General features: G+C 40.1%; 1 protein-coding gene across 5 annotated transcripts in view; it reads left to right on the plus strand.

Annotated features, from left to right (window-relative positions):
- The first annotated feature begins 5,586 nt into the window (after positions 1-5,586).
- Positions 5,587-27,960, plus strand: part of rnf111 (ring finger protein 111) — a 33,206-nt gene continuing 10,832 nt past the window's right edge. For 2 of the 5 annotated variants that reach the window (XM_085401724.1, XM_085401760.1), the window contains exons 1-7: positions 5,587-5,685; positions 6,022-6,084; positions 9,846-10,805; positions 16,511-16,643; positions 24,251-24,405; positions 26,237-26,434; positions 26,642-27,018. In XM_085401724.1, coding sequence (XP_085257850.1) covers positions 9,929-10,805; positions 16,511-16,643; positions 24,251-24,405; positions 26,237-26,434; positions 26,642-27,018 — 1,740 coding nt within the window. In that variant the 5' untranslated portion in view covers positions 5,587-5,685; positions 6,022-6,084; positions 9,846-9,928. Of the gene's footprint in view, positions 6,085-9,845; positions 10,806-16,510; positions 16,644-24,250; positions 24,406-26,236; positions 26,435-26,641; positions 27,019-27,960 lie in introns of all 5 variants that reach the window. The other 3 variants (XM_085401751.1, XM_085401742.1, XM_085401733.1) reach the window with 3 other exon arrangements.

Genomic DNA, 27,960 nt, shown 5'->3' on the forward strand with positions numbered 1-27,960 from the left:
ACAGGCTTCTCGGATTCTTTGTTTGGCTGTGGGTGGTGTTTGGCTAAATCTCCCATGCATGTGAACTTGTCTGTGATTGATTTACTTTGTTTGATCACAGTGCTTGTAGATACTGAATACTGAACTGATGTCTTCATTACCCATGTGTGTTTCATTATCCCTTTTCTTTTCCAGAAATAGTTCTTGCTGTGCAAAAGTTTTGCGAGATCCCGAGTTTGTTTTGCGAGATCTCACAAAACTTTTGCGAGATCCCGAGTTAGTTTTGCGAGATCTCGCAAAAGTCCCTCTTAATTTTTTTTCTCCCATGTCCCCTGCGGGGCTCCGTACATTAGGCCGACTAATGTGCCGCATGTGAACAAAACTTCCAATCATTTCATATTCACACATACCGGTGGTAGCCCAATTACAGAAAAGCTGCGACAGAACCAGGAGCCCACATGTCTGCAGATTCAGTCACAGGTATACCCAACATGACCTCAGGGGCCCTGTAACCAAGGGCCTGGATTATGGCGCCACATGGAATGTTTGTAGGACTAGTGGCAAACCAAAATGAATAAGTTTAACTTTAAACGGCTGTCGAGACTGATTTACAAGCATGATGTTATCAGGTTTGATGTCCGCATACATTATACCTATGCTCTTCAGAGCGGTAAGAGCTACAAACATCTGCTTTAAAATGACCCGAATCTCATAGAGAGCGAGTGGATGGCGGTACCTGTGACTAAAAAAAAAATCAAACTAATGTCTAGCATTTCCATTGAAATAAAGGCGCACTATTTGTACTCGAAGATTTCATAGTACTTTACCTAATTGCACCGATCCTTGTCCAGAGCACTCATCTTTTTTTTTTTTTTTTTACAACCGCGGCCTCTTTCCAAGCCATCCTTTTGCATTCCCTTTTAGCAACCTTGACTGCAGGGGCGATTTTAGCCCATTTTTGGGGGTGCTTCAGCAAAATGAATCAAAGCACCCCCAAAGATTTCTTGCTGTTTTTGACAATATTTGCTGTTTGTGTGACACACTACTAAAATATAAAAAGCATACAGTACATAGGTTGAGACGTAACATTTTAACAATAACAGTATAGATACCCCCCCCCCCCTCTCAAAATGGTTTGTTCCAGCTCTCCCCTGCTCTGGCTCTAGCGCCGTTGCTGCCAGAGCGATGGTGGCTGAGACGCAGCGGAGCGGAGGTGTAAGTGCCTGGCTTAAAACAGGACATGTTAGCTGCATTTAACCCTAAGTTACTCTTTATATAGTTAGGTAGGAGTCACACCATGTTTCTTTTTGGCTGAAAAACATTACACCCAGGTAACCTGCAGTGTTGAAACCGTGTTTTCCAATGATGTTTGCTACCCTACAATCCGTACTCTGTAGTAAATTCAGCGACATTTGACCGTCCTGTTGCTCCCATTGAAATGTATACAGCCTATTTAAAATCTAAAACTTAAAATTGTCGTAGCCTACTGTTGTTACCACTGTCCTGTTTGAAATGGAATGAGAGAATCTGGTTATTTTGTCATTTGTGCCGATATTAAACCCAGGAGCCACATTCAGGTAAAAGTGTAATAACAAATGATCCGTCAATAAAGGATAATGTTGGATCAGTGTTTCAATATTTATATCTTTTATTAGATTTACATGTGGTTTGGTTATTTACCTTGTGGTGAAAACACACTGAGAGAGGACTTTTTTATTAGTGATCTTAATAATATATTTTTTTTCATATTAATGTAATTTTTCATCTAATTGAATACAATCTATTTGTGTATGATTGTCAGTCCAAAGAGGGAGAGAGGAAAGAGGGGAACGTGAAGAGAAAGTACAAGTTCAGGAAGAACCAGGTAAGGAAACAGACAGGGAATAGTGACAGGCAAAACAGAAACTGTTTAACCGCTTGAGAGAGTTGACCAGCAAAAGTGATTTGCCAACTTCAAGGTGAGGCGACATAGGTTAAAATAAAAGAAAAAAATCTGCAGAGCCATAGTAGTATTGTCAATAAAGATCTTTTCATACATTGTACCATAGGCAAAGTTGCCTCAATTTTTATAATTTTTTAATCAATATTTTGTACATTTGTGCATTCAAGGACTCTATTTTTGGAGTGTATTTTCATATATCTGTATTGTATTATAATACACATTAAAAGTTAATCTCTGTCCAAAAAATGCACTTAGTTTACTTTTTACTCACTATGAGCATCATTCATTATTCTTCATTCTTCTTCTTCTTCTTTCTTGATGAATTTAAGAATCTTATGAATTATTATGGAAAGTTTGCAGACTTGCACAGAGATGGTAAAATTATGATGACTGATAACGGAGATGAAGACAACAGATGATGAGGACAGGGAGGAACAGGGGTTTAAATACACCAAGGAGACAGTCAGAGGGAACTTGGAACAACTGGAGACATTTAGGGATGCAGGGACTGACAGAGACAGGGAAGAAGACTCATCATGATGAGTAAAGTTTATCTTGCCTGGCTGGGCAGCTCTCTGAGTGCTCAGCACCCCCAAAGCTCTGATCCTAGAATCGCCCCTGCTTGACTGCTACCGTTTCAAATGTGTCCAATTTTACGCATTGCACCACTCGCCCAAAACTTCCTCCTCCTCCGAGCCTTTTTACTATGTATTTACATGTTTTACTAATGCTAAACGTTTTAGCAATAAACGTGGTAAAAAAATAAACAAACAAAGAACAAACAAACAAACATTAAAATCCCGATACAACAGCGACATGTCCTCAGCTGCCTGTGATCTTTTTTCTTTTTAAAGTTTTACATCTGCAGGACTTGAAGTTATCTGTCACGGCTACACTGGCAGACCGTGGGAATGTGGGGAAAATAGAACCCAAAACGCAGGACTCTGTGCGATCAGTGCAGTGCATTTATTTACAGTGATGTAAATATTACACAATGAATCCCCGTGTGCGCCCGGTGTTCCCACCGTGCCGTGTCCGTGCTCTGTTTGTCCGTGCCTGCTGCCTTCTCATTTCCGTACTCCTACCGGGAAATAACAGAGGCAGCCGTTAGTACAAATAACTTCACTGTGGCAAGCTCCCACTCACAAACCGACTAGCTAGAGAACTGCAGGAAGTCTCACGCAACAATCCAGCGTCGAGGAGCTCTCAGCCACACTGCTATGTCCTTTGATGTTAAAGAGTGTCTATAAGTTCATGTTAAGCCAAAGGGTAAAACATGTTTGAAACGCTACGAGTTGTAAGATGGAACAGATTTCACAGTCGTCTGTGGCAACTAACAGTAATGTGGAGATTGGTGAGAATGCTGTCGTCCAAAGTAATACGTGTAAATACTCCCACCGCTGCTTCCTGGAGGGGTTTTGAGATTAAGGAATTGTACCACACTTGGTGTTTTCTGTAATTTAATTTGATTACTCTTAAATCTTTGTTTTACATTTGATTTGTTGATATCTAGTGTGGATGCGATTAAGCATTGTTCTTCTACTTTTAATCTTCCGTAAGTTCAATACTGTTCATGTTCAACTTAGAAAAACCATTCAACCACCATTAGATTCCTCTTCTTTTGGACACGCGTGCTTGTATTTTTTTCCCTCATTTTTAACTTTTAGGGCAGCGCGATGGTTAGCACTGTTGCTGCACAGCAAGAAGGTCCTGAGTTCAATTCCACCATCAGGCCTGTATGGAGTTCGCATGATGTTCTCCCTGTTTGCGTGGGTTCCTTCCGGGTACTCCAGCTTCCTCCCATGACTGTCTATTTGTAAAAATAGACAGCCAATGGTGAAAAGAAAGCACACTAATCAAAATATATGACATGTTAAACCAAGTACACCCCTCAATGATTTGATAACTGGTAGAAACACAATCAGCAATTTTCTTTTTGACTTCATCAGTCTCTTATATCATTGTGGAGGGATTGGGGCCCACTCTTCTTTTTGACATTTCTTCACTTTTCTGAGGTTTGCTGACACTTGTTCTTAAGGTCAGCTGTCTTAAATTTGCAGCACAGCATATCAGTCAGGTTCAGGTCTGGACTTTGATTGGTCATTGCGGCACATTGATTTTCTTTTTCTCCCATGCTGCTGTATATTTTCTGCTGTGCTTGGGATCACTGACATGTTGCATGACCTGATTTAGGCCAAGTTTTAGCTGCTGGACAGATGGCCTCACATTTGATTCTAGAAAACTCCGAAATGCAGAGCAGTTCATGTTTGAATTGATGGCTGCAGGTTGTCCAGGTCCTGTGGCTGCAAAACAAAACAAACCTTCACCCTACTGTGCTTGACAGCTGATATGAGGTGTTTCTGCTTATATGAGGTGTGTGACTTTCTCCAAATGTGGTGCCCTGTATTATGGCCATACAGCTCCACTTTGATCTCATTTGTCCAAAGGACATTGTTTCAGACGTCTCAAGGTTTGTCCAAATGCAACTTTTCAAACCTAACCCTTGCTGTCATGTCTTTTTAGAGAGAAGAAGCTTTCTCCTGGCAACACTTCCAAGCAAGCAGTCTTTTAAAAAAAAAAATTGTTCTGTTATGAACTTTAATCATAACATCCTAAAAGAGTCTGACATGTAACACTTGTTTATTTTAGCAGTTTTTCTGAGCATTGCATGGTCTGATCTTGGGGTGAGTTTACTCACAGGTCCTCTCCTGGGAAACCTCAGAGCTGTCTTTAATGTTATCCACCTGTGCATAATCGTTCTAACTGTAGAATGATGAATTTCAAATTGTTTTGAAATAGTCCTTTAACAACTGCTTCTCTACGATCTGATGAATTTTACTCCCAAGCATTGTGTTAACATAAGACACAGATCAGCAAAATGCCAAAATTTCTACTTTTATTGAGGCGCTCACACTTGCTGATGATCAGTTACACGAGTGCATTTGATTAGCAGAAACTGGCTGCTTTGTACTGTCTTAATTCCTATGAAAGCAGTGAGTATGGACTTAGTATTTTTCACACACACTGCTTCTACATGTTGGCTGAATTTTTCTTATATAAATAAAGGCACAATGTAATACGTCGTGTTTTTAAGGGAACTGAGGTTGTATTTGTCTATTTTTAGACTTGCAAAGCGGCAGATTAATTTTATTAAGTCCTGATAAAAAAAAAAATACCGTAGAATCAAAGTGACTTCATTTTCATATTACTATGTCAGGATCTAGCTTGTTCCTGTTTTTCTTTTTATTTTACATCATTGGATGCATGTGGCGATATTAGTTTAGTTTAGTTTTTGTTTTTTGTAAAAGAATAGTACTTAATATTTAAAAAAATCTCGCATCTATGCTCATAAAAAATGTATGTCTACTAGTAGACACTAGTGGGCGTGCTAGTACTTGAAATAGAGGCTCGAATAACGCTACATAATCTTAAATTAACTCCGGCAATAGGATTAAACACCTATAACTACACCGGTGTTCTACTCTTTTCTTGTTGGCAGAAAAAAACAGAAAGAGAGACTCTCCCGTCTGGGTTGTAACGACCATTTTATATTGTTGTTATTATTATTTTTTAAGGCACACTTTTCAAGAGTAAAGAACCTGTCGTAAAGTGTCGTAAAAGTAGATGGCGGGGGTTCAGCGCCCCCATGCGGCATTACGGGCAATGACTGCATTGTAGAAGCGGCCAGCCAAGAGACGACCTGCTGGGTAAACAACAGTGGATGCCTCGGAAGGCAGGAATGGGAACTTCGTCGAGGGCAAACAGTGAGATTTTTTTATCTTGTCACATAGAGAAATAACACGGAGGTCGTATTGTCTCGTCCGAGTCGTCTGGGTTTCCATTTCGAGCCAAAATGGCTGATAATAATCGAGTATTTACTGAGTGAAGTGGAGCTAGCATTAGCTTAGCTCGTAGCCATCCGGGGCCCACTGCCTTCGATTTTGCTTCTCGGCACGGCTCGGGACTGTGTTGCCAGTTTCACAATCCCGGCCGCTACAGTCCTCCGGGTCGCGATTTCTGCGTGCTAGGCCTGCCTAGTTGCAGTTCGGGTAACACGTAGAAAACTACCTGTTTTCACTACTTGTCACTATTTCCTGCAGGATTCAACCCCGCATGTTGCAAAAAGGACGGTGACACATTTTGAAAAAAGGATTTGGACACAGGTACGTGTTGTCTTTGTTGTCTTCTGTCTGGGATATTTATCAGGCAACGGCTTGCTGTCCACTCTGGTTTCTCTCGATTCGTTATCGTAATATTGGTAGCTGATATTGTGGTGCGAGTGCTTTCCTAATAAAGCGACATTATCCAGCCTCAGTCACTTCGGCACCGTTTATGGGACATACAGAGAGAGAGAGACAGACAGACAGGCAAGCAGGCAGGCAGGCAGACAGCAGCTGGGCTTATTGTAATTGTTAAGCGTTGTAGAAAGTATGCTTAGCCCCCAGCTTCAGGCTCGATACTGCCAGCCTAAATAAATCTATGTATCTGTGTTTTTGCTTGCCTAATCAGTTGTTAGTGGTCAGAAAGCACTGTGGGTATCGTTAGAGCTCAGCAGTACTGAATCAGTCGTACATCTTGAATTGGTTTGCTGTTGCCATTTCTGATTGCACCCACCCCCATGTATTTTCTAGTATAGATAGGCACCAGTTAACGTGGTAGAACTACCCCTTTTCTTCGTGATCTTATCGCCTGCATTAGAAATCAGCAGTATTATGGTGCAGCTTTGAGCCTTTGGGATTTTTTTCCCCTTCAGGGCTGTCCTCTGAGGCCCCTGAATTCATGCTTGTCATTGCGCAGCTTTTACAGTGAGATCTGAAGCACTCTCACTTATGTGTTATACATATATATATATATATATATATATACATATATATATATATATATATATATATATATAAGCATATAAGACCATTGTTGCATGTGCTTTTCACAGTTATGCTAAATACTTAAGCAAATCACTCTCTGCTCGCATAAAACCCAGCATCCCCTTTGACAGAAGTTGCATCTTCAGGTCAAGTGACAGCCAGGGTGCTGTTGTGCAATATGCTGCTAATGGACGTCACTTGTGCATTTGGCTTTTCTCTGTCTCAGGAAATGCTCTATAACCTACAGGAGTTGCACAAATGTACATACCAAAGCAGTGCAGTGCATTTTACTCAGACAGTTCCAGGAGCATGTTGAACTGTGTAGTGTTTTTTTTTTTTTTTTTTTAAATCCCTATTTTGTATCTTAAAAAGAAATGCTTATTTTTGCTATCAACTGACTTTGTGTCTGTCCTAAATGCATGCAGTGTTCTTCATGTTTGGTATTTTAGCTTTTAGCTCCATTTTTTTCTAAAAGCAGATTGAAGCAGGAAATTGAAATCCAATTCATATTGTTGTGAATTGTGTGTTCCCAGCACACAATGTGGACAGGGACTAGCAAAGCACTGATTTCATATTTTTGTGTTGTGTTACATCACTTGTACTTCCAGATGGCTGCATTGACAGAGTTGGTACAATATGTTCCCAAATTATATTCTGAAATAGTAGCATCATGAATTTGTTTTCTGATTGCATCGGGTCAACAAGTACGACCAGCTTGTTGCTACATGCATACAGTGCAGACTATTTGACTTTGGGTTTACTGATGGTACAAAGCGCCCTAAATCAGAAAAAAGTTAGCCAGAAAAATACTGATCTGCTTTTTAAGAGATGATCAAATAGTTTGTTCGTGCTTGAAAATACCTTATACAGAACTAGACTGATTGTGTTAATGCCAATATTTGGGAAGTTTAAATTTCTCTATCAATATATTTGCAACTGTTGAGGTACATATAGTGTATTATAGCTTTACTGAAAAATGAACATGATAGGATTGCCGATTAATAACCCTTCAGTACCTAACCTATTGCAAAGTCACTGCTTGGCTCCATTCTGGTGCTACTCTACTGCATTTGCTGCAGTAATCTTTGAGCCTTAGCTGTTCTGATGGAACAACTATGTGATGTTGCTATTACCCCCAAACATATTTCTCTGCATTATAATCAGTAAAACGAAAGATTCTGATGCCAAAACATGAATGCTCATAAGGTATATTAAATAAGCCAGTATCCACTTATACATGGATATATAGGTCAGGCTAGGATCCCATGTTCTACAGTATGTAAACAGAATGTTTTCTGCCCTTTTTAATAGCAATTTTAAAGCCTTTTCTATTACAGATTTCTAATGTGTACCTTTGCAGTCCATATGTTTCCAAACACAAATCCAGGATTGCCAATAATGCCAAGCTATGCAATATATTTATTATGTAATATATTGCAAGAAAGTATTCTGCTTTACATCTACTGAATTCTGGATTTGATTTGATATTTATGATTGAATTAAAAGCAGTTTCCAGTTTCACTGATCACTAAATGGCATCGTGATTTTCTTGACAGTTTGGAAACAGAGCCCTATCGGTTTTTATACTCCATGTTGGTGCAAAGAGCACTGTTGACTGCTGTGTGCTTTTAGAATGTACACGTGGAGTCACGGAAATTGCTTTTTTTTGTTGTATGTGCAAAAATGGTTTAAATTTCACAAATGACTGGGTTTGTCGTTGTTCTGGGAGACTTCAAAACCACTGTGAAAAAATTTCCCGCGGCACCAGAGTGAAAAAGGCTCCTTCTCTTCACAGATACACGTTGGTGCACCCAAATATAACTCATATAGTCTCAGAGTCATGAAATAAACGCGAGAATTTGTCTCCCTTTCAGATTTTTTTTTTTTTTTTTGTCATGCTTTTCTTGGTATCCACAACAATGCAAACATATCAGGGCTGTTGACTCATCATTACTTTGAGTCAGCCTATGGGTATTTATTTACTGTCTTTAATCAGCAGCTTGGGGTCATTCTGTGTTAATTTGTATGAGAAAACAAAATGACCTGTTCAGTGAATAGATTGTCTTGTATTTAGACGGTGAGGTATTGTTTTAGATGAATTACTGTTTCTTCATGTTGTTGATTGGCCAGTGAAATGTCAAAAATGTTTACCTTGAACAATTCAGTGCAGAATGAAAATAGAAGTATAATTGTCTTACAGTCTATTTAAAAAATGCTGCATTTGGTTAAGGATATTAAGAATGAAGACTTGTTCGTGCATTCATGCACTTCTCGGAGTCAGGAAGTCTAGCTCCGGCCTAGCTGTGTTCACCTGCTCTTGAGTTGGAATAAGGAAACACAGTTTAGTCCTGAAAGACGACATGATAAATCATTGCTAGGAGTGATTAAATAACTTGTTGACAGCTGTCTGCAGGTTTTATCCAGCTTATTATTAAAGTATTCAAATAAAAATATTCTCAGACTTTGTTTAGTTTTGTTTTTTAGTTTCAACATGAATGAGTGTTTACTTGAATTAAGAAATGATTATTTTTCTCCTTTTAAACACCATCAGTACAGAACAATCATCTACTATTTCTCTTTTATGCATCTTAGATTAAATGTATGTTTCTTACCTGTTTTTGCATCTAGTGTTTTTTGTTTGTCTGTTTGTTTGTTGTCGTTTTGTTTTTGTTGTAGGATAGGCTGCAGAGGCCATAACAGAGTCCATCAGTAGTTGATGCTTTTGGTTTTCCCTCTCCGTGTATTTTCTTCTGGATGTGTAAACAAACATTTACATTTACTTCAGTTTAAATGATGTCTGTAAGGCAGATTGTAGTCATGTTTGAAGAACACTGAAAAGCACATGATTGAATTGTCTTATTTAGTTAAGTTGGTCAATTGAAGCTGCCTGACTACTGAGGACTTTAAGTGTGTTTACTGTGTAACATAGACTATTAATACCTCATCCATCAGACCTACATTGAGCTGACAGTACTCATTCACATTTTGCTTATTTTATTTTCTGTTTCTTTGTTGACTGACCTGTGTTATTTAACTCTTACATTTTCCCCCTTTTCTAGGTTTGGTGACATGCAGTGGTGAGAAGCTTTGGAATTAATGCAAGTTCACTTGGTTTTTGCTCCTTGAGGTCAGACCTGCCACCATGAAGAGTGAGGTGCCGTCTGAGGCCGCCAACAGACAGGAGCATATGAAGGAGCAACTGGTGAATCCCGAACCCATGGAGGCATCCAAGAGCTTCCCTAACAACATGGAGGTGATTGGAAAAGCTGGCAGCGATTTTGAAACTCTTTGTGAGTCGAGGCATCGGCCCCTGAGAGACACAGGGACACATAGAGACTCAGAACGGAGCTTTCCCGGACGTAGAAAACGAAAAGGCCAACAGGCAGGCCCATCAGACTGCTCGCTCAAGGATGGCCACATCAGTGAGAGTTCACTGGCACCTCAGCGTCCCAGAGTAGAACTTTTACAGCAACCCAGCGAGGATGAGCATAATCACGAGTCCTCTTTTAGTGACTGTGCTTCGTCCCCTTCATCCAGCCTGCGATTCGGGGACTCAGACACTCTTAGCTCGGAGGACGAGGGGGAAGCAGGAGCAACAGGAGGCCAACATAAGGCCCCTGCCCTGACAGGAGGCGGAGCCACTGGAGTCGGCTTGCGCCCTGCTATGGGCCGAACTCGGGGCAGCCGCACTCATAACTGGGTGCGGTCTGATGCTGAGCCCGTGCTGCTGAAGCGGGCGTGCCTGAGCAGCCGGCGGCCTCTACATAGGAAACGCTTTGTGAAAACGGCTCCTGGAGGAGGTCAGCGGACTCAGAAGCAAAAGGAGAGACTACTACAACAGAGAAAGAATCGTGAAATGTTTGCACGCAAGAAGTATGCTCTACACCACAGCACCAGTAGTTCCAGTGAGGAGCTCAGCGGCGACTTGTCCTCTGAATCTTCTACTGAAGCAGAGGATGAGATGTATGTAGATGTCAGCAGCACTAGCAGCCAGACCAACAGTGCTGCTGTGGCCTCAGGTAATCACTAACCCTTACTTTGTTATACATTTATCTCTGTGTTACATTACTTTGTAGGATTAGTTTTTAGTGCTTAATGAATTGACAAGTAAGGGAATAATTTATTTTCTCAGTAACCAGTCTGTAAAAGAAAGATTAGATTGTTTGAACATGACATGGGGTAAGATGGGTTTTATATGTACCAGCAGGCAAAATTATACACCACAGCCTGGGCATTTATTTTTCCATTATGTAATGGGTTGTTTTCAGCTCTTCGAAGAAAAAATCACCACACTTGTAACATTATGATGGAAATTATTTCTCCTAAACATCACGGTCACCATGATCTCTAATGCTGCACAACCATCCAGCATGAATTAACATATTTTAATTGAAGTACGTTGATGCAATGTTAAATTAACATGCACTGAAAAGCGGAACAGAAAAAACAGAAATGGCTCGTGAGGTCAACATGTGTCGTACAGCTTTCACTGACTGCTTTTATTCACAATAAAGGTTGTTAGTGTGGTAGATTAAAAACAAAAAAATATATATATATATCCAAATTACTGTAATATTCATACAGTAATGTGCAAAAGTATTGAGTCACTCCTTATTTGTTTATATTTTTCTTCCAAAGAGCCAGGATTCAATCAGTAATTATCCAGACTTTTAAACGGTCTCTTTGGACATTAACTGCTATTTTTTTTAATTCCCTTTCAATCAGGTCCTTGTACTTGATCATTTTCAGAGGAATACTTTCCTTTTTAGTCAAGAGATGGACGAGCACTGTCCACAAATAACAGACATCTTAGCAAAGGACCAATTTAAAATTGCATTTTTAGCAGCAGCCGGTCACAAAAGCAGATGATTTAGTTCCATTTGTTTAATCGAATCTATGACAAAAACCTAAAAATAACAGTCTGGTAGGCATAAACATAAGTTTTTTGGCCAACAAGGTGATTGACAGAGAGTTATTAGCCAAAAACGTAGCTACAATGGTGTGCAGAGTGTCGTTAAAAATTGGAGGAAACTAGGCAAAAGAAGAACTGACAGGCTTAAAATACTATCAAAGGAAGACGGAGAGTATCTGAAAGTCATGTCTCTAATAGGAAAGCATCTGATTGACAACAATTTAAATTTTCACCATGACAACGATCCTAAACACACTGCCAATTCAATAAAAGCATATTACATATAGTGGAGCAATATGAGTCATTATCAAAGCACTGTGGGATCATCTTGATAGAGAACAGAACAAAAAATTTGAATGTCTTTCGAGAAGCCTAGAGAACTATTCCTTAATACTACTTAACAAAATTACAAGAAAACCTGGCTAACACAGTTCAGACTGTGTTTAAAAATGAAGGAGGTTGTACCAAACATTGACTTTCAAGATGTTAGAACTGTATAGTTCACCTATTACACCAATTGCACCAATTTCCCTTTTCCTGAGAAGACTGACTCAAGAGTAGCAGAGTACGGAATTTTTATAGACTTCCTGTTCCCTCACAGCACAATCAGGATCTAATTCTCTGGTGTAGAAGTTTAATGATGAAAAGTATCTCATTTGTTTCTGTAGTTGGAGCCGCTAGCTCTTTAGGTGTGCTGTTACAATTTTGGACTCCAGGTTTGGTTGGGTAGGGTCTCCTACTCCATAATTACTGCGGAATCACAGATGAACAATAGCATCGCTATTAGGGCGGGGTGACGTAGAAGTTTTAAGGTGCAACCATTAGAGCAGTCCTACCCATATATCGCACAGTGTGAAAAGAATCTCAGTAGTGCACAGGTGAGAGAAACACACATTTCCAGGATGAAGAGATTTTTGTATGTTTAATACAATTAATTAATCATAACTAACATAAATGGACAGATATCAGCTGAACAGCTAAAATGCTTTTGTGATGTTTTGGCTTTTTTTCCCTAACAGTTTAACCTTCGACCTATAGACCTGTGTCTGCTCTTTAATGTAACATTTGCACACTGTGTTTTTCACCAATTTAAACACTCGGGGTGAGAAAAAAAAAAGGTTATGGCGACAAGACAGATGACTGTCTATCAAAATGCAGTCAGATTAGATCAGATTACGGTGTAATTTAAACATTAAATCATAAGTCATAAAGATCCTCTTTACTTTCATTTAATAATAATGATGGGTCAGTGTAGCTGTTATACACACACATTTACATGTTCAGAAGCATGCATGTGTCCGAACACATCTATCTTGCAAGGTTACATGCAGTGATTGACATGAAGCCATAGCGAGGTAGATTCAGTTGTGAATATTATAATAATTATACCACTGAAATAATACAACAGTGTGTACTGCAATCTGAAAGCACAAATGGGAAAACCAGAGTGAAACTAACCACAGAGGTTCAAGTAGAAGCTACTGAAGTGCTGAGCTCCAAACACAGAACTACTTTACCGAGACCTTGCAGTAACGTCCAGCACAGTGTCAGGACACAGCCAAAGCCAGATTTATGGTCCCATATTTTCGTCCATTTTTGTAGCCTAGGTTTGGTGACATGCAGTGGTGAGCCAAAGTTGAGAAAGTCCTTAGTTGTTTTTAACACTATGTTTCACTGTATTACAAAGAACTTCTTTAAATAGTTTGACTTCTTTCAGGCTAAGCTGAAAACTAAACAAGAGTAGTCAGCATTCCAGATAATTTTTAAACTGCCCCCAGCGGGCAGTAGACCACCATAACGTATAGATGTGGGTCTGAAAAGCTCTGTGTACACCTATACATGACCCGCACAGTACCATGAGGGTCCTTAAGAGAAAGAGGCCTTCATCTGGCCTCCTATAAAGACGGACCACAGCTGCTTGGCTAGCCCCTGCTGTGAGCCTGTTGGAAAATCATGGCTTGGCACAGCATGGCTAAATGAGACTAACATGAGCAAAATGAAAACCCTATTAATTTCTGTTTTCTGAAGCTGGATCAGAGTCTACAGGTTTTCCTTTTACAGAAGGAGATTTTATTCTGGCTTACTAGCATGTCCCGTTAATATGAAAGGAAACTAAAAAAATTAAATGAACTTTATTATAGTTTTTGACTTGCATTACAGCATTTCATAAATGTGATGAATGTTGAAACATACATTAGAATTTGATGGCTGAATAATCAGAGCCCTACCTCAGAGAAATGCCAACTGCTGCCCTCTGTACCTGTTCAGGTTTATGAAGCCACTAAATTCAAACTATAACTTTGTGATTTGTTTCTCAGTGACTGTAAGAATGAAATCCTTTGAAAAGCTCCACCTCCGCCTTCGTTCATTGTTTCTTTCATGTAGCTGTTTAGCCCGAGCGATATTTCTGCTGCTGTGGCCCTAAGGGAGAATGGAAAGTTAGTTGTTGTGCCTTTGTGGTGGGAGACAGGTGGGAGAAAACTCAAACACTGTAGAGCAGCAGCCTTTGCATAGAAACAGTGAGTCTCTGAGGAAAAACAAGGCATTTGTTTACAGCAGGGAAAAGCAAGGAGGCAAGTGATGAAACCTTTCTTGTCCAGGGTTTGACGTAGGTGTGTGATGTAGAGAGGAAAGAGTTAAATCATACACGATGTATTAAAATGGGAAAACAATATCACAGCCAAATTTAATTTCAATTCAGTTTCAATGCAGTTTACACCTTAATTGAATTTCTTTAACAAAATCAAATAAAAATTCTGGTAAATTACTGGTTTAAACACAGATCAGACTCTTGGCCAAACTAAATTGCCTCAAGCATATTATGTGTCCTTACAGTGTTGTGTTTTTTTTTAAAAGGTATAGTAATACGAGGTGTTGTTTATCTTATTAAACATTGCACATATTGGCTACAGTTCCCAACCAACTTGTTGTTTTTGTGACTACATAAAGGCTTCACCTGAGTGCCAGGCAGCTAGACTTGCAGAAGGTGCTAAGCAGCAGTTCTCATGAGAGAGTAGGAATAGAAATCACACTGGGGAATTAGACTTCAGTAACATGGCAAGTCACTTGGTGATATGCACAAAGACACGGTTTAACTAAGCAAACAAAGTGCACAAATATACTCTAGCACTAAGTAAATTAAGCAAGCATTAATTTAAGTTATTTTAAAATCTCTTAACCAGCTTCCACAAGCTCTGTTCTACAAATCTTTCTGAATTTCATTCCTTAGAGATCATAAGGTGTTACAGTTTAAATGTGCTATACGCTGTAAGCCTGCCTTGGTATTTATGTGGAAGGCCAACCATGTCGGAGAGAACTTGTAAGTTTGACTGAAACACCCAATGCATGAGTCAGCAACTGAGATATTGTGATAATAATTAGAAACAGGCATGGGACTGTAAGCAGAAATAATCATGTCTCTGACTTATACTGTGTATTGTCGTCATCATTAGTGGAGACAAATTTATAGTTTCAAGTCTGGAGCTAACCCTAAAATAAATTCATGTTTGGGGACACTGCTGTCATTACCCTACCATGGCACCGGCACTGCCTCCATTTGCAGTGCTGAGAGGAATGATGCAGTTCTCTCCAATTAGTTTGCCATGACTAACCTGTTTGAGCAGTGCCTATGATGCACTGGGCTCCTTGAGTATAATGTGGGTGGCATTAATACATGCACCCACACAGGACCCCTTGAGTGTTATTAATTGACCACATACATTAGATATAAATCGTAAAATTAAATAAATACACATTTGTGGGTTTGCATAATGCTTATTGTATTTTTTAAAATGGATTACTTTACAAATAATGTAATAATATCTTCTGGTTTCCTTCTTTTGATGTGTCAGTGCAACCATTAACGCTTTGCAGACGCACCTTAGTGTTAAGGTCCCATGGTGTTAAGTGCAAGTAGAGATAGAGTGGGATCTGTTGCATTGATTACATTTCTCTTGTGCCCAGAGCTGCCCAGAGCTGCTGAACTGAGCAATTTCAGCACAAAGGTTTATTGGTTGGGTTATTTGTATGCTTTAAGCTAGTTATTTATATTTAACTTGATTCTGGTAAGCAGAAAACTGAGATTAATAAAAATTCGGACTATGACATGTTTATGCTGTTTGTTTTATTGTAGTTAGATGATATTTGCATTTATCAGATAGTATCTGGTCAGTTTATTAGAACTGGGGGGGAAATTGATACAATGGTATTGTCATATGGTGGTATTGTATCAATGCAGGGACACATGATATCTATATTTTCTTAAATACATTAAATTACTCTGGGGATACTATGAAAAAGAGGGCTCATCTCGTACATCCTGGGATAACATTAGGTGAGCAAACATACATTTTATTGACTCAACTGAAAAAACATCCAACATTGGACACACTTTGCTGTGAACTAGGAGTCAGCTTCATCAAGCTAGCTAAGGGCTCAGTCACATGAGTAAAAGTAGGACAGCAACATCCTTGCATCTACAAGAAAATCTGCCTGGTGATTGCATTGAATCTTTTAACGTTCTGTGACCGATTGCAGCTTTTGATGTCTAAATGGTTGCACAGAGCTTGAGCGTGTTGATCGCAAGGTACAGATTGCATGATAGGAGGCAACCTTTCTGCAAGCAGTTGAACTCTGACCTGGACTGACTGCAATCATCATCAGAGAAAGTTGAAGGCTTGCACATAACTGTGATCTAATAATCAATATGTTAAAAATGTAAATAATAATGCATCATGAGTGAAATATTGTGATAATATTGTATTGTAGGGAGTCTGGAGTACTACACTAACTTTTGGTAATGGATTTATTCAGGTGCTCTGGACGAGGATGTCGTGGTGATTGAGGCGTCTCCAGCTCCCGCTCCTGCTGTCCCTGCAAGTGAGGAGATCAATGTGACCTCAACGGACAGTGAGGTAGAGATCGTCACAGTTGGAGATGGGTTCAGGTAGGCACCCCAGCTTTTTGAGTAATTAGTGAGAGTAAAATAAGATCTGAAATTAATTTGACCCTGATTCTATTTTGAATTCTTAAGGGTTTTAGGTGGATGCAGACTAAGCGTCTGAACTGTTAGTACAGTTTGCTTTTTTATCAGCAAACAAAAACTCAAGCCCAGTATTGTGAAAGTTGGGTTAGGACTTTTCTTAACTTGCAAAAATAGACTTTTACGCATGTGCTGTTAATGCTGTTTTTGTATACCAGTGCTATGCATTACGCTTTCACAACAATGCAAAGTGTCCACTTGGGTCAGTGTGGCAGATTAATGCGAGACTTTCTGCAGATACTAAAGTTTCTGGCAAAGCTACATCCTTAGCGTACCTTTTAGCAGACTAGGTAATAACTCCTCAACTTTGACACGAGCTATTGACATGACTACCTATGGGAGTGAATGATTCTGTTGATTGACATATGAGGGAATGGTAAATGCATTAGATGGGAGGCACCAATGCTAAGAGACTGGTTGGCAACTATCTGGCAATCCACAGGTTGCTGGAAAAAAATATGCATACCATGTGAATGCCTGCTGGTTAGTGGCAGATGCTAAAGCTTCATTCATGCAGTCCTAGAGATCTGCCAGTGACGCCCAGTAACCACTGGTCACCAGAGAAAATTGTTTCTTCTGTGACAATTGGCAAGAAGTCACTAGTGAAAACTGAAACTAGAAACTGATCACAAAGAGGTACACAGTGCTGCACTGAAAACCACCTTACTGTTGCTTTGGTCATTAGCAGGTTGCTGCACTCGACTGTAGTTTGCATGGAAGAAACAATCTTGTCTACAAACACCTGCAAACCCCTTCCAAGTGTTCGTGAAACTATGAGAAGTGCAACACAAACTGAAAAGAGACCATTTGTAGAAACTGCGCATTTTGAAACATGTTGTTTGTCACAATATGGTAAATCTTTTTTTTTTCTATTTTGCTTTGCATTTTTATCCAGTTTTAGCTCAGTGGGTCAATTTTAACTCATCAAGAGAAGAGCATCTTCCATTCAAACTAAGGGTGACCATTGCAGTCTGCTATTAACCAAATAAGATCTTTGGTGCAGTAGGGTCCTCTTTGCAACTGTTTTCACATAGTGACAGCCGGCAACTCACTTGCCATCCAGTTAGGAAATGCACATTTTTCTCTAGCATCTGGGGTGGGGTTACCAGGAGGGTAACAACTTATCTAGTTCTGTGTGATGTAGCCTAACCACTGTGAAATCTTTACCAGACATCAGCTGCAGAGCAAAGGGGAATTGCTTTGTATCAGGACATGGCTTTCCTCTTAAATTTACTGGAATAGCTAAGACACTGTTAGCTCCAGCTTCAGCACTTTGCTCGCTTAGACCTTTTATTTTAAGGGTTGATCTGTGATAATGTGCAGTAAGGATAGTTTAAAATGCCTTATAAGACTTAAACCAAGCGCTAGACAGCTGGTTTTGTTAGTGTGGGTGTAGCCATTTTGACAGAACTAGAAAAAGGAGTAAGTGCAGGTTGGTCATTGCTTGCTTAAAGAGAAGTTGTAGGATGGGGGTGTGTAGTGCTTTAGTTGATTTGTTTTGCTCATGGATTCCATAGCTCTGCTTACATTGAACAGAGAAACCAGTCCTAGTAGAGCTGCATGCCTACATGTTTATAGCTGTAAACCCACATCACCCTGAAGCCACCTACGCTGTGCCTCTGCCATTTAAATCTTTCTAGATATGTCAAGCACAATGTGAGGTCAACCAGATGCGTGACTAACGGTTTATAGTTAAATATAGTTAACTTGTTACACCACGAATGATTTAAGTGGCAGGGACAAAAAAAAGTCACTTTGACATGCCGCTTTTTTATATGCTACTAAAATTGTAAAACTATATATAACCAATGTGAATAATGATCCCATATCACAGAATAATTCTAAAATTCATGTTTCATGTATACATGTATACATGTATACATCAGAATGTATTCCAGACTTGTTTTTTTAACATCACTAGAGGTTTATTATGTAAGCTTAAAACTACCATGGAGTAGATGTAGTGCTATATTGTGGCAAAGAATAACAACAATAACTAGCTGCTTCCACACTGAGTCCCTTATCCCGAGGATGGAGTCCAACTTTACCAACCTCTGGTGCGTACGGAGAAAGTTGTAGTCCTAGTTTTGCTCTGCAGCCTCTTGGGCTCAGCATTGCAGCACATGAACCAGTTCTGTACCTTTTTGTTGTTGTTTAGAGTGGTTCTCCACAGCAGAACGACGGCATGCACAAGGCTGGTTGGACTGTGCACAACTGCGTAATAGACTTTCTGGAGAGACAGCTAAATGATATCAAGGACCGCCACAGCAGTGCCAGCTAACAGAATTACTCACTAATAAAGAAACTGCTAAAATGACATGCAGAATATACTTATCCTACTTTTGATATACCTGGGCATCTCACACAAGTAAAGTCCGTATTTAGGGAAACACTGTATACATTGCATAGCCTGATTGGTATCATGGCTGCCATATCACTGTATATAATGCTCAAGTCTTTTTGATATGGATGCTAGTTAGAGACAGACATTTGAGAGCAGTGTGTTTAGAGAAGTTGTATTCCACTACACCCACCTCCATTTTCCTCACCCAATGAATCTTTTCTCTCTCTTCTCATATAACTTCTTGTCTCCTCATGCAGGCGATTATGCAGCTCAGTTCACAAACCTCTCCCTCTGTGTTAACCTCCATCTGTCTCCTTTGGCTTTCTGTCTTTAACCATATTTTTCCTGTTCCTACCTTTCACATTAGTCTATCAGTAATATATGAAAAATAGTTCCTGGAAGTGAGTATACCCAGCCTGCAATGTCATGGCCTGTCTGCCTGTTTTCCTCACTTTCAAAGATGTCCTGTCTCATTAGAGAATGTAGAGATGAGCTCTGCTGTAAGGGGGATGGGCAGCAGCAGAGCAGAAGGGTGGAGAATCAAAGGCCAAGAGAATGAGCAGTGAAATCTTTGTTCACACTGCCAGTGGTCTAATTTATATGTTCACATGCAGTTTATATTAGTACAGGCACGATATTCAGAAGTATGAAAACCCACATACATATTGTATCGTGACTTTTTCTTGGTATTTTGGGTGATTGGCTGCTTCTGATGTGATTTATTTAATTGTGTGTGATGCATTTGCATGAAAACAACTTCTGTAGGCAGAAGAGTGGGTTTCCTAAGTCTCACTACACATAGATATACTTTTTATTCTGAAAACGGAGAGAAACAGTCTTAGAGCAGCCAAAACCAGTCAAAAAGACTGGAATGCAGTGTAAAAGCTGAAGATAACATAATAAATAGCCTGATAAGTAAAACCATACAGGGTTGGACAGCCTCTCTTCACTCCCAGCTTGTGCAAAATGTGGCACTCCAAATTCAGGTTTAAACCAACAGCAGCACTTTTGACATAAGTGGGGAAAAAACGCTAAAAAAATTAAGTAAAGTGTTTCCATTTTTAACCCACTGCCTCTCAGATTGGTCATTTGACTTGCTGTCAGTGTTCTCATCATGAATTTGAACGGCTGGCAGTTATTTATTCGTTCATGCAGTTGACTCGCCTGTAAAGCCGTGCGTCAGGAGAAAATTCCAGTGTTTTAGCAGTGCACTGTGGGCTGCGTTTGGCAGCTGGTTCACCCAGAGCACAGTGAGTTACAATAAACAAGGATTATGTAGCTGACATGGATCAATTTAAAAAAAAAAAAAAAAAAGCCCTTGATGAGTCCCTGCCCTGATTCTGCTAATCAGCTCAGTATATGCATATTAGGGCAGTGAATATCACGAGACTCTCTGTGAGCGTTATGTGCGTGCTACATTTTTCTGCAGGATTCCTGAAAGTTTTCTACTCTGTGTTTAGAGTTGGAAGGCCTAAATTATGAATACACAGCCAATACTGCTGTCAGGGCAAAGCTTAATGCCTCACATTGTTTATTCTCTCTTACACAGTGCTGTTGGCCTTTTATGATCCCCTCCCAACCTTTAAACTCCCAACCTCCCAGCCTTAGCTGCCCATAGCATCAGTCCCAGCAGTTTACATTGCCGCAGTGCACAGAACCTCAGCTCCCTGGGGTTTGTGTCTCTCAACACTTTGGTTTGGCACAGCCTCGACATTGCCAAGCCACCCATTCCCACGGTGTTCATATTTACAATGTACTGTTTTGCTCTTTGCTGCCACACTCAAGGGGTCATAGTGGTAAACAGATATTTACAAAATAATCCCAGGGCTGCTTAATTAGGAGCCCATCCCTAGTGGCAAGCCCTGCTCCTTGGGATCAACCCTGAGCTGAGGATGCTGGCCAATTAGACCCCAGTACAACCACCATGTACACCCCTCCCCTCACCCCCACTCCCACTCCCTCCACCCACAGATGCCACCCTCACTGCTGTGTGTTCAGTGGTGAGGAACAAGTGTTTGTTAGCAATGTGTGAAGTATGAAGTTTAATAAGCTTCCTCCTCTATTGTTGCATTGTGCAGAGGAAGCTGATTTGGACGAGGACAGTATGAGCTAGTGGGAATCCCCCTCAGCACAAAGCGTTTGCTCTGTTACATTTAAGCAATGAAATCAAAGCCATCTCTTAATTAGTTTGTTTCTTAGTTAGCCAGTTCAAAACGTTACATATTCATCTTTAAAGTATTAAAGTAAAACATGCAGGCACTAAAAGTGAAATGAGGAATAATAATGCTTTTTATTTACTAGTTAACTTTATACAGTGCAGTAAACACTTTTGCTTTTTAAATAACATTAGTTTTCATCAGTAACACTTCCATAGGTTTAAGGTATTTGGTAGTTTGGTTATTTCACCAGCTTTCAGGGCTTACCATGAGTGTTCATTGGACTCAAGTCTGTCTTAATATTTCTTCCGGTGATCCCAGAGTGGTAAATCCTATTATTATTTTTAAAATACAAAACAAAACCTCATTCGTGACAATGACTTAACAAGGTAAAAGGAAAAAAAGATTGCAGTATTTGCTCACTTCTTTCTTTGGTGTGAGTAAGTCCATTCTTCCTATTCTACTCAGTTGTTCTAGTTTCTATTTGGTTTTGTAATCTGCTCGGACAAGATCAGGGAAATACCCTTAGAAGTCACAAGTACGTCATTTGGCTAAAACAAAGAGAAAGATTTTGGGACGTTTACAGCAAAGGCCTCCAATTCATGTGATCTCTCTCTGTTTTCTCTGTGTTAAAAGGAAAACATGAGAAATAATTTAATTTCCCCAAAAGTTAGAAAATTAGTGTGTTCCAGTAGCCAAAACATACCAGATTAAAAAAGCTTCTAGGGTTAAAACTGATGTTCAAAATGGGACTCGGTTAAAACGAAAATGCAAAAAATGAAGAGCTGAATACCATAAAATCTAAATATGAGGATGCAGGTCTTTGCATTGTGTTCTGCATACATCCTGAGCTCAAACAGATGTTGTACAAAGTGTTCCGCAGTATGTCCAGGGTGACCATTATTCATTGCCACAGCGATTTGGATTAACTCTGCATGAGCCAATAGCAGATTCCAGTCAGTGTTTATTCAAACTGGATTCAAACAGCAATGACGAATTCCCTTGGCAACTAATATGGATGCATTCCAACAGTTAGCAGTTCAATATTCAGGCTGCAGAAAAGTTCCTTCATAGTAACGTGATGAGATTGCGCCACTTTTTCAGGAGGATACTCTGCATACAAAAGACTTCACACACTGATTTCTGGACTCTGCCTGTGTAAGCTTTTGGTTATCACCATGCTTTATTTGGAGCCAGACTTGAACACATTAAGACTTAAGAGAGTGAGGTGCTAAGTTACGAGCTAATCATAGCTAGTATTGTTAGCAAGCTGTGTGCATAAACTCTGTGTTGGTATCACACAGACACATTTACCTGCTAGTTAGTGCCTGGTAAGCAGATTAAGGAAATACCAGATTTAACCAAAAACAGAGCCACTGACTCATTAAGATGGTTCTAACTCACTGTAAGCCATGCTATGTGTCAAATAATTCCATTTAAAAAATGCTTTTTCATAAAGTCACCAACACCACAAATGTGGCCCAGAGGTTCAGTTCAGTGATTTGAATTGGCCAGAGTGAAACATAGTAGACAACAAGTGGCCTCACCCCTAGATGCCATTTGCCACAAATTTTTGTACCAGACTGTAAACAAGTTTATTTAATGGCTGAAGCTCAGCGTTTTAACATGTGAGTCTCTGAGGATTGACTCATTTGTGAAGCCAGGCAGAAGTCAAGTTTTTGCCCCCAGTTTGCTCCTTAAAATGGGTTAAAAAAAGGAAAAGGGTCAATCTAACAATGACTTAATCAGTAACATATTGATGTCTGATGTATATGTATCAATCAGTAAGAATCTCTGAGCTGGTCACATCAGGGTTACTGAGACTGTGCTGTTGCTTCCTTCCCTCTGCTGCTCTGTATTCCTGTTTTTAATCTCTCATTTAGCCACAGTGAAATTCCCTAGCTGCAGAGCTCCATGGCATCAAGCTTTACGGCACTCCCATTTAGTCTCTTGACTCTTGTCCCTTGAGGTCATGCCCTCCTCCCTCTGATCACCTAGATTTACAGTGCTGTGGAGGGAAATGTGGTTACTCCCTGGCCTCTCACTTGAGTCTCAGAGGCCATGGGGTAGAGCGACCGGAGCCTTGGAGAGAGAAAATTAAAAGAAAGATAAGAAAATGGGCTAAAGGTGGGGCAAGAGCAGCACAGCGTTTGACTTAATTCGAGGAAAACGAAAGGTGGTTGGAGACGATGGGAATATTTAGATGCAAGGCTGATTGCAGAACAAGTCTGCAGATTCTAAAAGTCAATTTTTTGTATTGTTTTTGTTTTTTGGGTTTTTTTTATTTAGTGACTAATTTACTAAGTAAATTATTAAAGTTTCAAACAAAACAATTAGTGCAGAACAAAAAAAGAATGCAAAACTACACAACCTAATGGATGATGTTAAATATTTTACAAAGACAGGAGACTAGTTTGTCAAGTGTGGCTTATCTTAGCAGCACCAGCTGTAATTCTTTCTCTGCAGGTCCACACACGTGTGCAGACTGTGGTTCTGTGTTGCTCTGGTGGTGATATGCCACTTTACGCCACCACAGGCTGCAGATCAAAGTATAACAGAACTGCGCTGGTTGCAGGGCTTGTCATCTGTTTTACTTTCCAGCATGCTCATTTACAGCTTACTGCCACAGAGTCATAGGGGCTGTTGCTAACTAGTGGTGGATGGTTGCTTAGCAGTTAAAAGGCATTGACCATTATTTATATTAGCAGAGTACTAACATTTAAACGTATCACTGACTAGTCACACACATCCCTAGCCTACCATGCACTGTTTTAGATGCTGCAGCAAAACAAGCCATTACACAAAGTCCTTCTGTCAGATCTGCTCACTTTTACTTCCTCATCCACTTTTGCAGCAGCAGCATCTGCTGGCCTGGAAATGAACTGGTCTGGCTCTTGTAAAGCAAATGCTTCAGTGAGCTGTGAGAATAGTCCCGGTGGTCCTGAACTCCAGCATGTTGTAACAGTCTCTTTTTCTTTCTCCCCTTTTTTCAATGTGTCTATTTTCTGCAGGTCACGCTCAGTGGGGGGTCTTGGCCGAATGTGGGGTAATAGTTGCTCCCAGAATCGCCTCCAGGAGCCACGTGGACGTCACAGGCTCTCCACTGTTATCCAACCGCTGCGGCAGAATGCTGGGGAGGTGGTGGACCTCACGGTTGATGAAGATGGTAACACAGAACTCGTTTCAACAAAGCCTGGTTAAAAGATTACTAAGCGATGTTTTAACTTGGGTCTTACTGACTCAGCTAATGTACTTTTCATGCAAGCTGTGCGAGAGTTGTAGTAACTTATTTGTCACAGTCTACAACTGTGAAAGATAAAACTAAGACTAAAATATATACAAGGAAAAAACATTTAAAATTAAACTTAAAAAATACTCAAAAATACTGGATTTAATTGTCAAGTTGTTACAGAACTTTAATTTAAGCCACATGCACATCTCTGGAGTGTTTTAAATTTAGATATGAGATGTAAAGTAAGCAGACAAAGATCTAATGTTGAGTGGAACCAAAAGCGATATTTTACCAAAAAACGTACAATTAGTAACAGAATTGGCTAATTATTTATTAAATTGACTTAAATTTTAGTGTCATTCTAGTTCATACTCAGCTTTGTATGGTTCTGTGACAACATTAACCTAAACCAGTAAGGTTGCATTTCTTTTCAGTGTATTCGTATCTCGCACTTTATTTTCTGTTACATTGCTTTGTATTGGTATTTGTCTCTTAGCCTGGATGTCATTCTCTGTATCAGCCTGCGCCTGTGATGGGTAGCAAAATGGTGCCTCACGCAGTATTAGAGCATTTGCATTTCTTAGGAGAAAGAGGGGAAATTAATTTGTGAATATGAAAAGCAGATGGTATTTACACACTGGAATGCTAATAAGGTCTGCTCTTCTACTTGGCTGCTAAGCCTCTGCAGACACTATGGTATGGCAGACATTACCAGTGTGCACAAATACCACAGTGTCTCCTCCACACATAATCGTGCTTGGGAATCGATAAGAAATAAGCGATTCCGATTCCATAATCGATATCAGTTATTGATTCGATTCCTTATCGATTCTCATCAAGTTCTCTCTGGCTCTGCTTTGAGAGTGGCCAAGATTTCTAAGCAGCATATCAAAGACATTGCATTCCTAGAAATTAATAGCGTGCTGTGTGGTCAAATGTTGCACGCTGGAGGTGTTTCCCCTCTTTGTTGTGATCATTATTGGGCTCATTACTCAAAAAAGTAATTATTACCTATTACACAGAACACTTGTCTTAAACGTAATGCTGTACATTACTTAATGTCTTTATCCTTGGAGTAATTAATTATTACTACTATTCGTTAACATTACTTTCACATTTTTCTATAAAATGACCTGAAACAGACCGTCTGACAATTACCAGTTAACAATATAAACCTATAGGTTCCACACACCAACACGAATCCCTATCCTAATGAGGACACACATATGATATTTCTCTTATTATTTACACAAAGCCGACAGCACAAAATAAATCGCCACAGCAGCCCAACTCCTCATCTGCTTGTTACCTGTTAAAGTACACGGTCTGGCTGCTGGGCATTCACTCAGCTTTATCATCAGTCTGTGTTCTAGCTAACTTAGCATTAGCATACTGCCTGTGGAGTTGCTTGCAAAGAGCCAAAGTTCTGTTACAAGTCTAATTCATTTGTTTCTGTAATGGATGGATTTTGCACTTTGCGCTCCCATGCTTTTGTGTAATAAAAATAAAAGTAATGTCATAACCACACTGTAGACTGTGCCACTATCTTCGTCCTCCTGCAAACTGAAATCAGCTGATTGTAGCACAAGTGAAGTCGATAAGGGGGTTGATAGGCTAGCAGGCTAACACTTCCAAGGAACTGAACTTCCCGATTCCCACCCTACTTCTAATCAATAACTCAACTGACAAAAGTCAGCTGGTTTTTATTCTGGTGACATAATCTTTTCTGATTACCATTTGATTTTGTTTTTTTTTTAATCCACAGATCTCTCAGTTGTGCCAACAACCTCTGGCGGGATTCAGCCTCAAACAGTCAGGTCGTCCTCATCATCATCATCATCCCATCAAGCCTCTACCTCAGAGCTCAATGATGCCCCAGGCCCTTCCACTAGCTGCCCAGGTTCAACACCTGAAAGTATGCACACACAGAGGCCAAGTGGCTCTGCTCGCACAGGTCCAGAGGGTAAGACAGGACACAGCATGTTGACATTGCTGCAGCAGGCAGTATCTTTTCAACTGTTGTCTGGAGACATCTTGTGTTTAAAAAATCAATTCTTTTTAGTGGCCAATTTCTAATTAGTCTGTATTGTGTGGTCCTCTGTGATATTGTCTGCCCTGTAAAAGCATTTTTAAAAAGAAAAATAATTCTCATATATCTTTCTCTCATCAGATGACAACAGACCAGGTTTGTCAGGTACAACAGGAGAAAATGCAGGCGTGGCCATGCCTAGGCTCCCATCCTGTTGTCAGCAGCACTCACCATGCGGAGGCCCCTCCCCTGGTCACCTGCCCCTGAGCCACTCCCATCCAAGTTGCTTGCAGGCGTCGTCCCCTCAGCAGACCAGCAGCTCTCAGCACAGCCACAGCAACACTCAACACTTTCTCCATCATGCCCACCACCCAGCACCGCAGCCCCCAGGCACCATGCTTTTTCCGGAGCCGATATGCCCCGTGGTGCGACCCAGTGCTCTGCCCGCCCCCTGCGCCGGAGTCAGCAGCAGCAGCAACAGCAGTAGTAGCAGCAACGCAGCCCACTACCATGACCAAGTATGGCTGTTTGTACAATATTTATTGATTCATAGCTGTTAGCGAGGCAGTATAAGCATACGCTGATTCCACACAAACCAGGTTTTCGTGACCACTAAGGTTTATTTTCTTGCATGAAGAAATCCTGGCACCCCAGAGATATTTTAAGTGGAGCTAAGGGAAGATCAGAGCTAAGGAAAAAATAATTTATTAAGTTAAATATTTATCCAAATGTATATTGTCAGCAAAGAACTGCCCCAAATACTGAATCACCCTTATGTTGAAGAGCAATGATGTAGTCTGAGTAATGGGGAGTTACAGTAGTCAGGTTAGAGGCTTTTAGCTACCTTCATTGTTGCTTCATTCTTTGCCTCATTCCAGGCATTTATTGAGATTATCTGACAGGTGTTTGGAAACACAGAACAGCTGTACTCACTCTGTCATGAGGACTCGTTATATCCCTACAGTATCCATAACCTTCAGTAGAGTGCAGGGTGAATGAAGTGAGAGGGTTTTTTGTTATTATTTTATTCCACGACAACTTCTGAGCCTGTTTTTGTCAAAGCTTCATGATGCATTTGGAATCAATCAGTGAATGTGATCATTAATGTTTTATTTACAGTGCTGCGAAAAACTACTTGCCCCCTTTCTGATTTGTTAGTCGTTTTGTTTCATTTTGCATATTTGTCTTGTGTCTGTTTTATGCTTCGAATCCTCAAACACATTTTAGTACTTCTCAAAAATAAGTCAATACAGAATTTTTGTTTATCATCATTTTATGTCCATAAAATGCTTTTCAGGTGTGACCCCGTGTAAAAAAACGTATTGCCCCTCAACCCTAATAACTGGTTATGCCACCATTGGCAGCAAGAATTGCAATCAAGTATTTGTGATAACTGGAAGTGAGTGTTTCACATTGGTGTGAATTTTGGCCCGTTTGTTTTAATTCAGCCACGATGGAGA

This window comes from Rhamphochromis longiceps, linkage group LG1 (genome assembly GCF_057381845.1).
Source record: "Rhamphochromis longiceps isolate RC_006_pf linkage group LG1, R_longiceps_female_GT1.1, whole genome shotgun sequence".
NCBI classification, from domain to species: Eukaryota; Metazoa; Chordata; class Actinopteri; order Cichliformes; family Cichlidae; genus Rhamphochromis; species Rhamphochromis longiceps.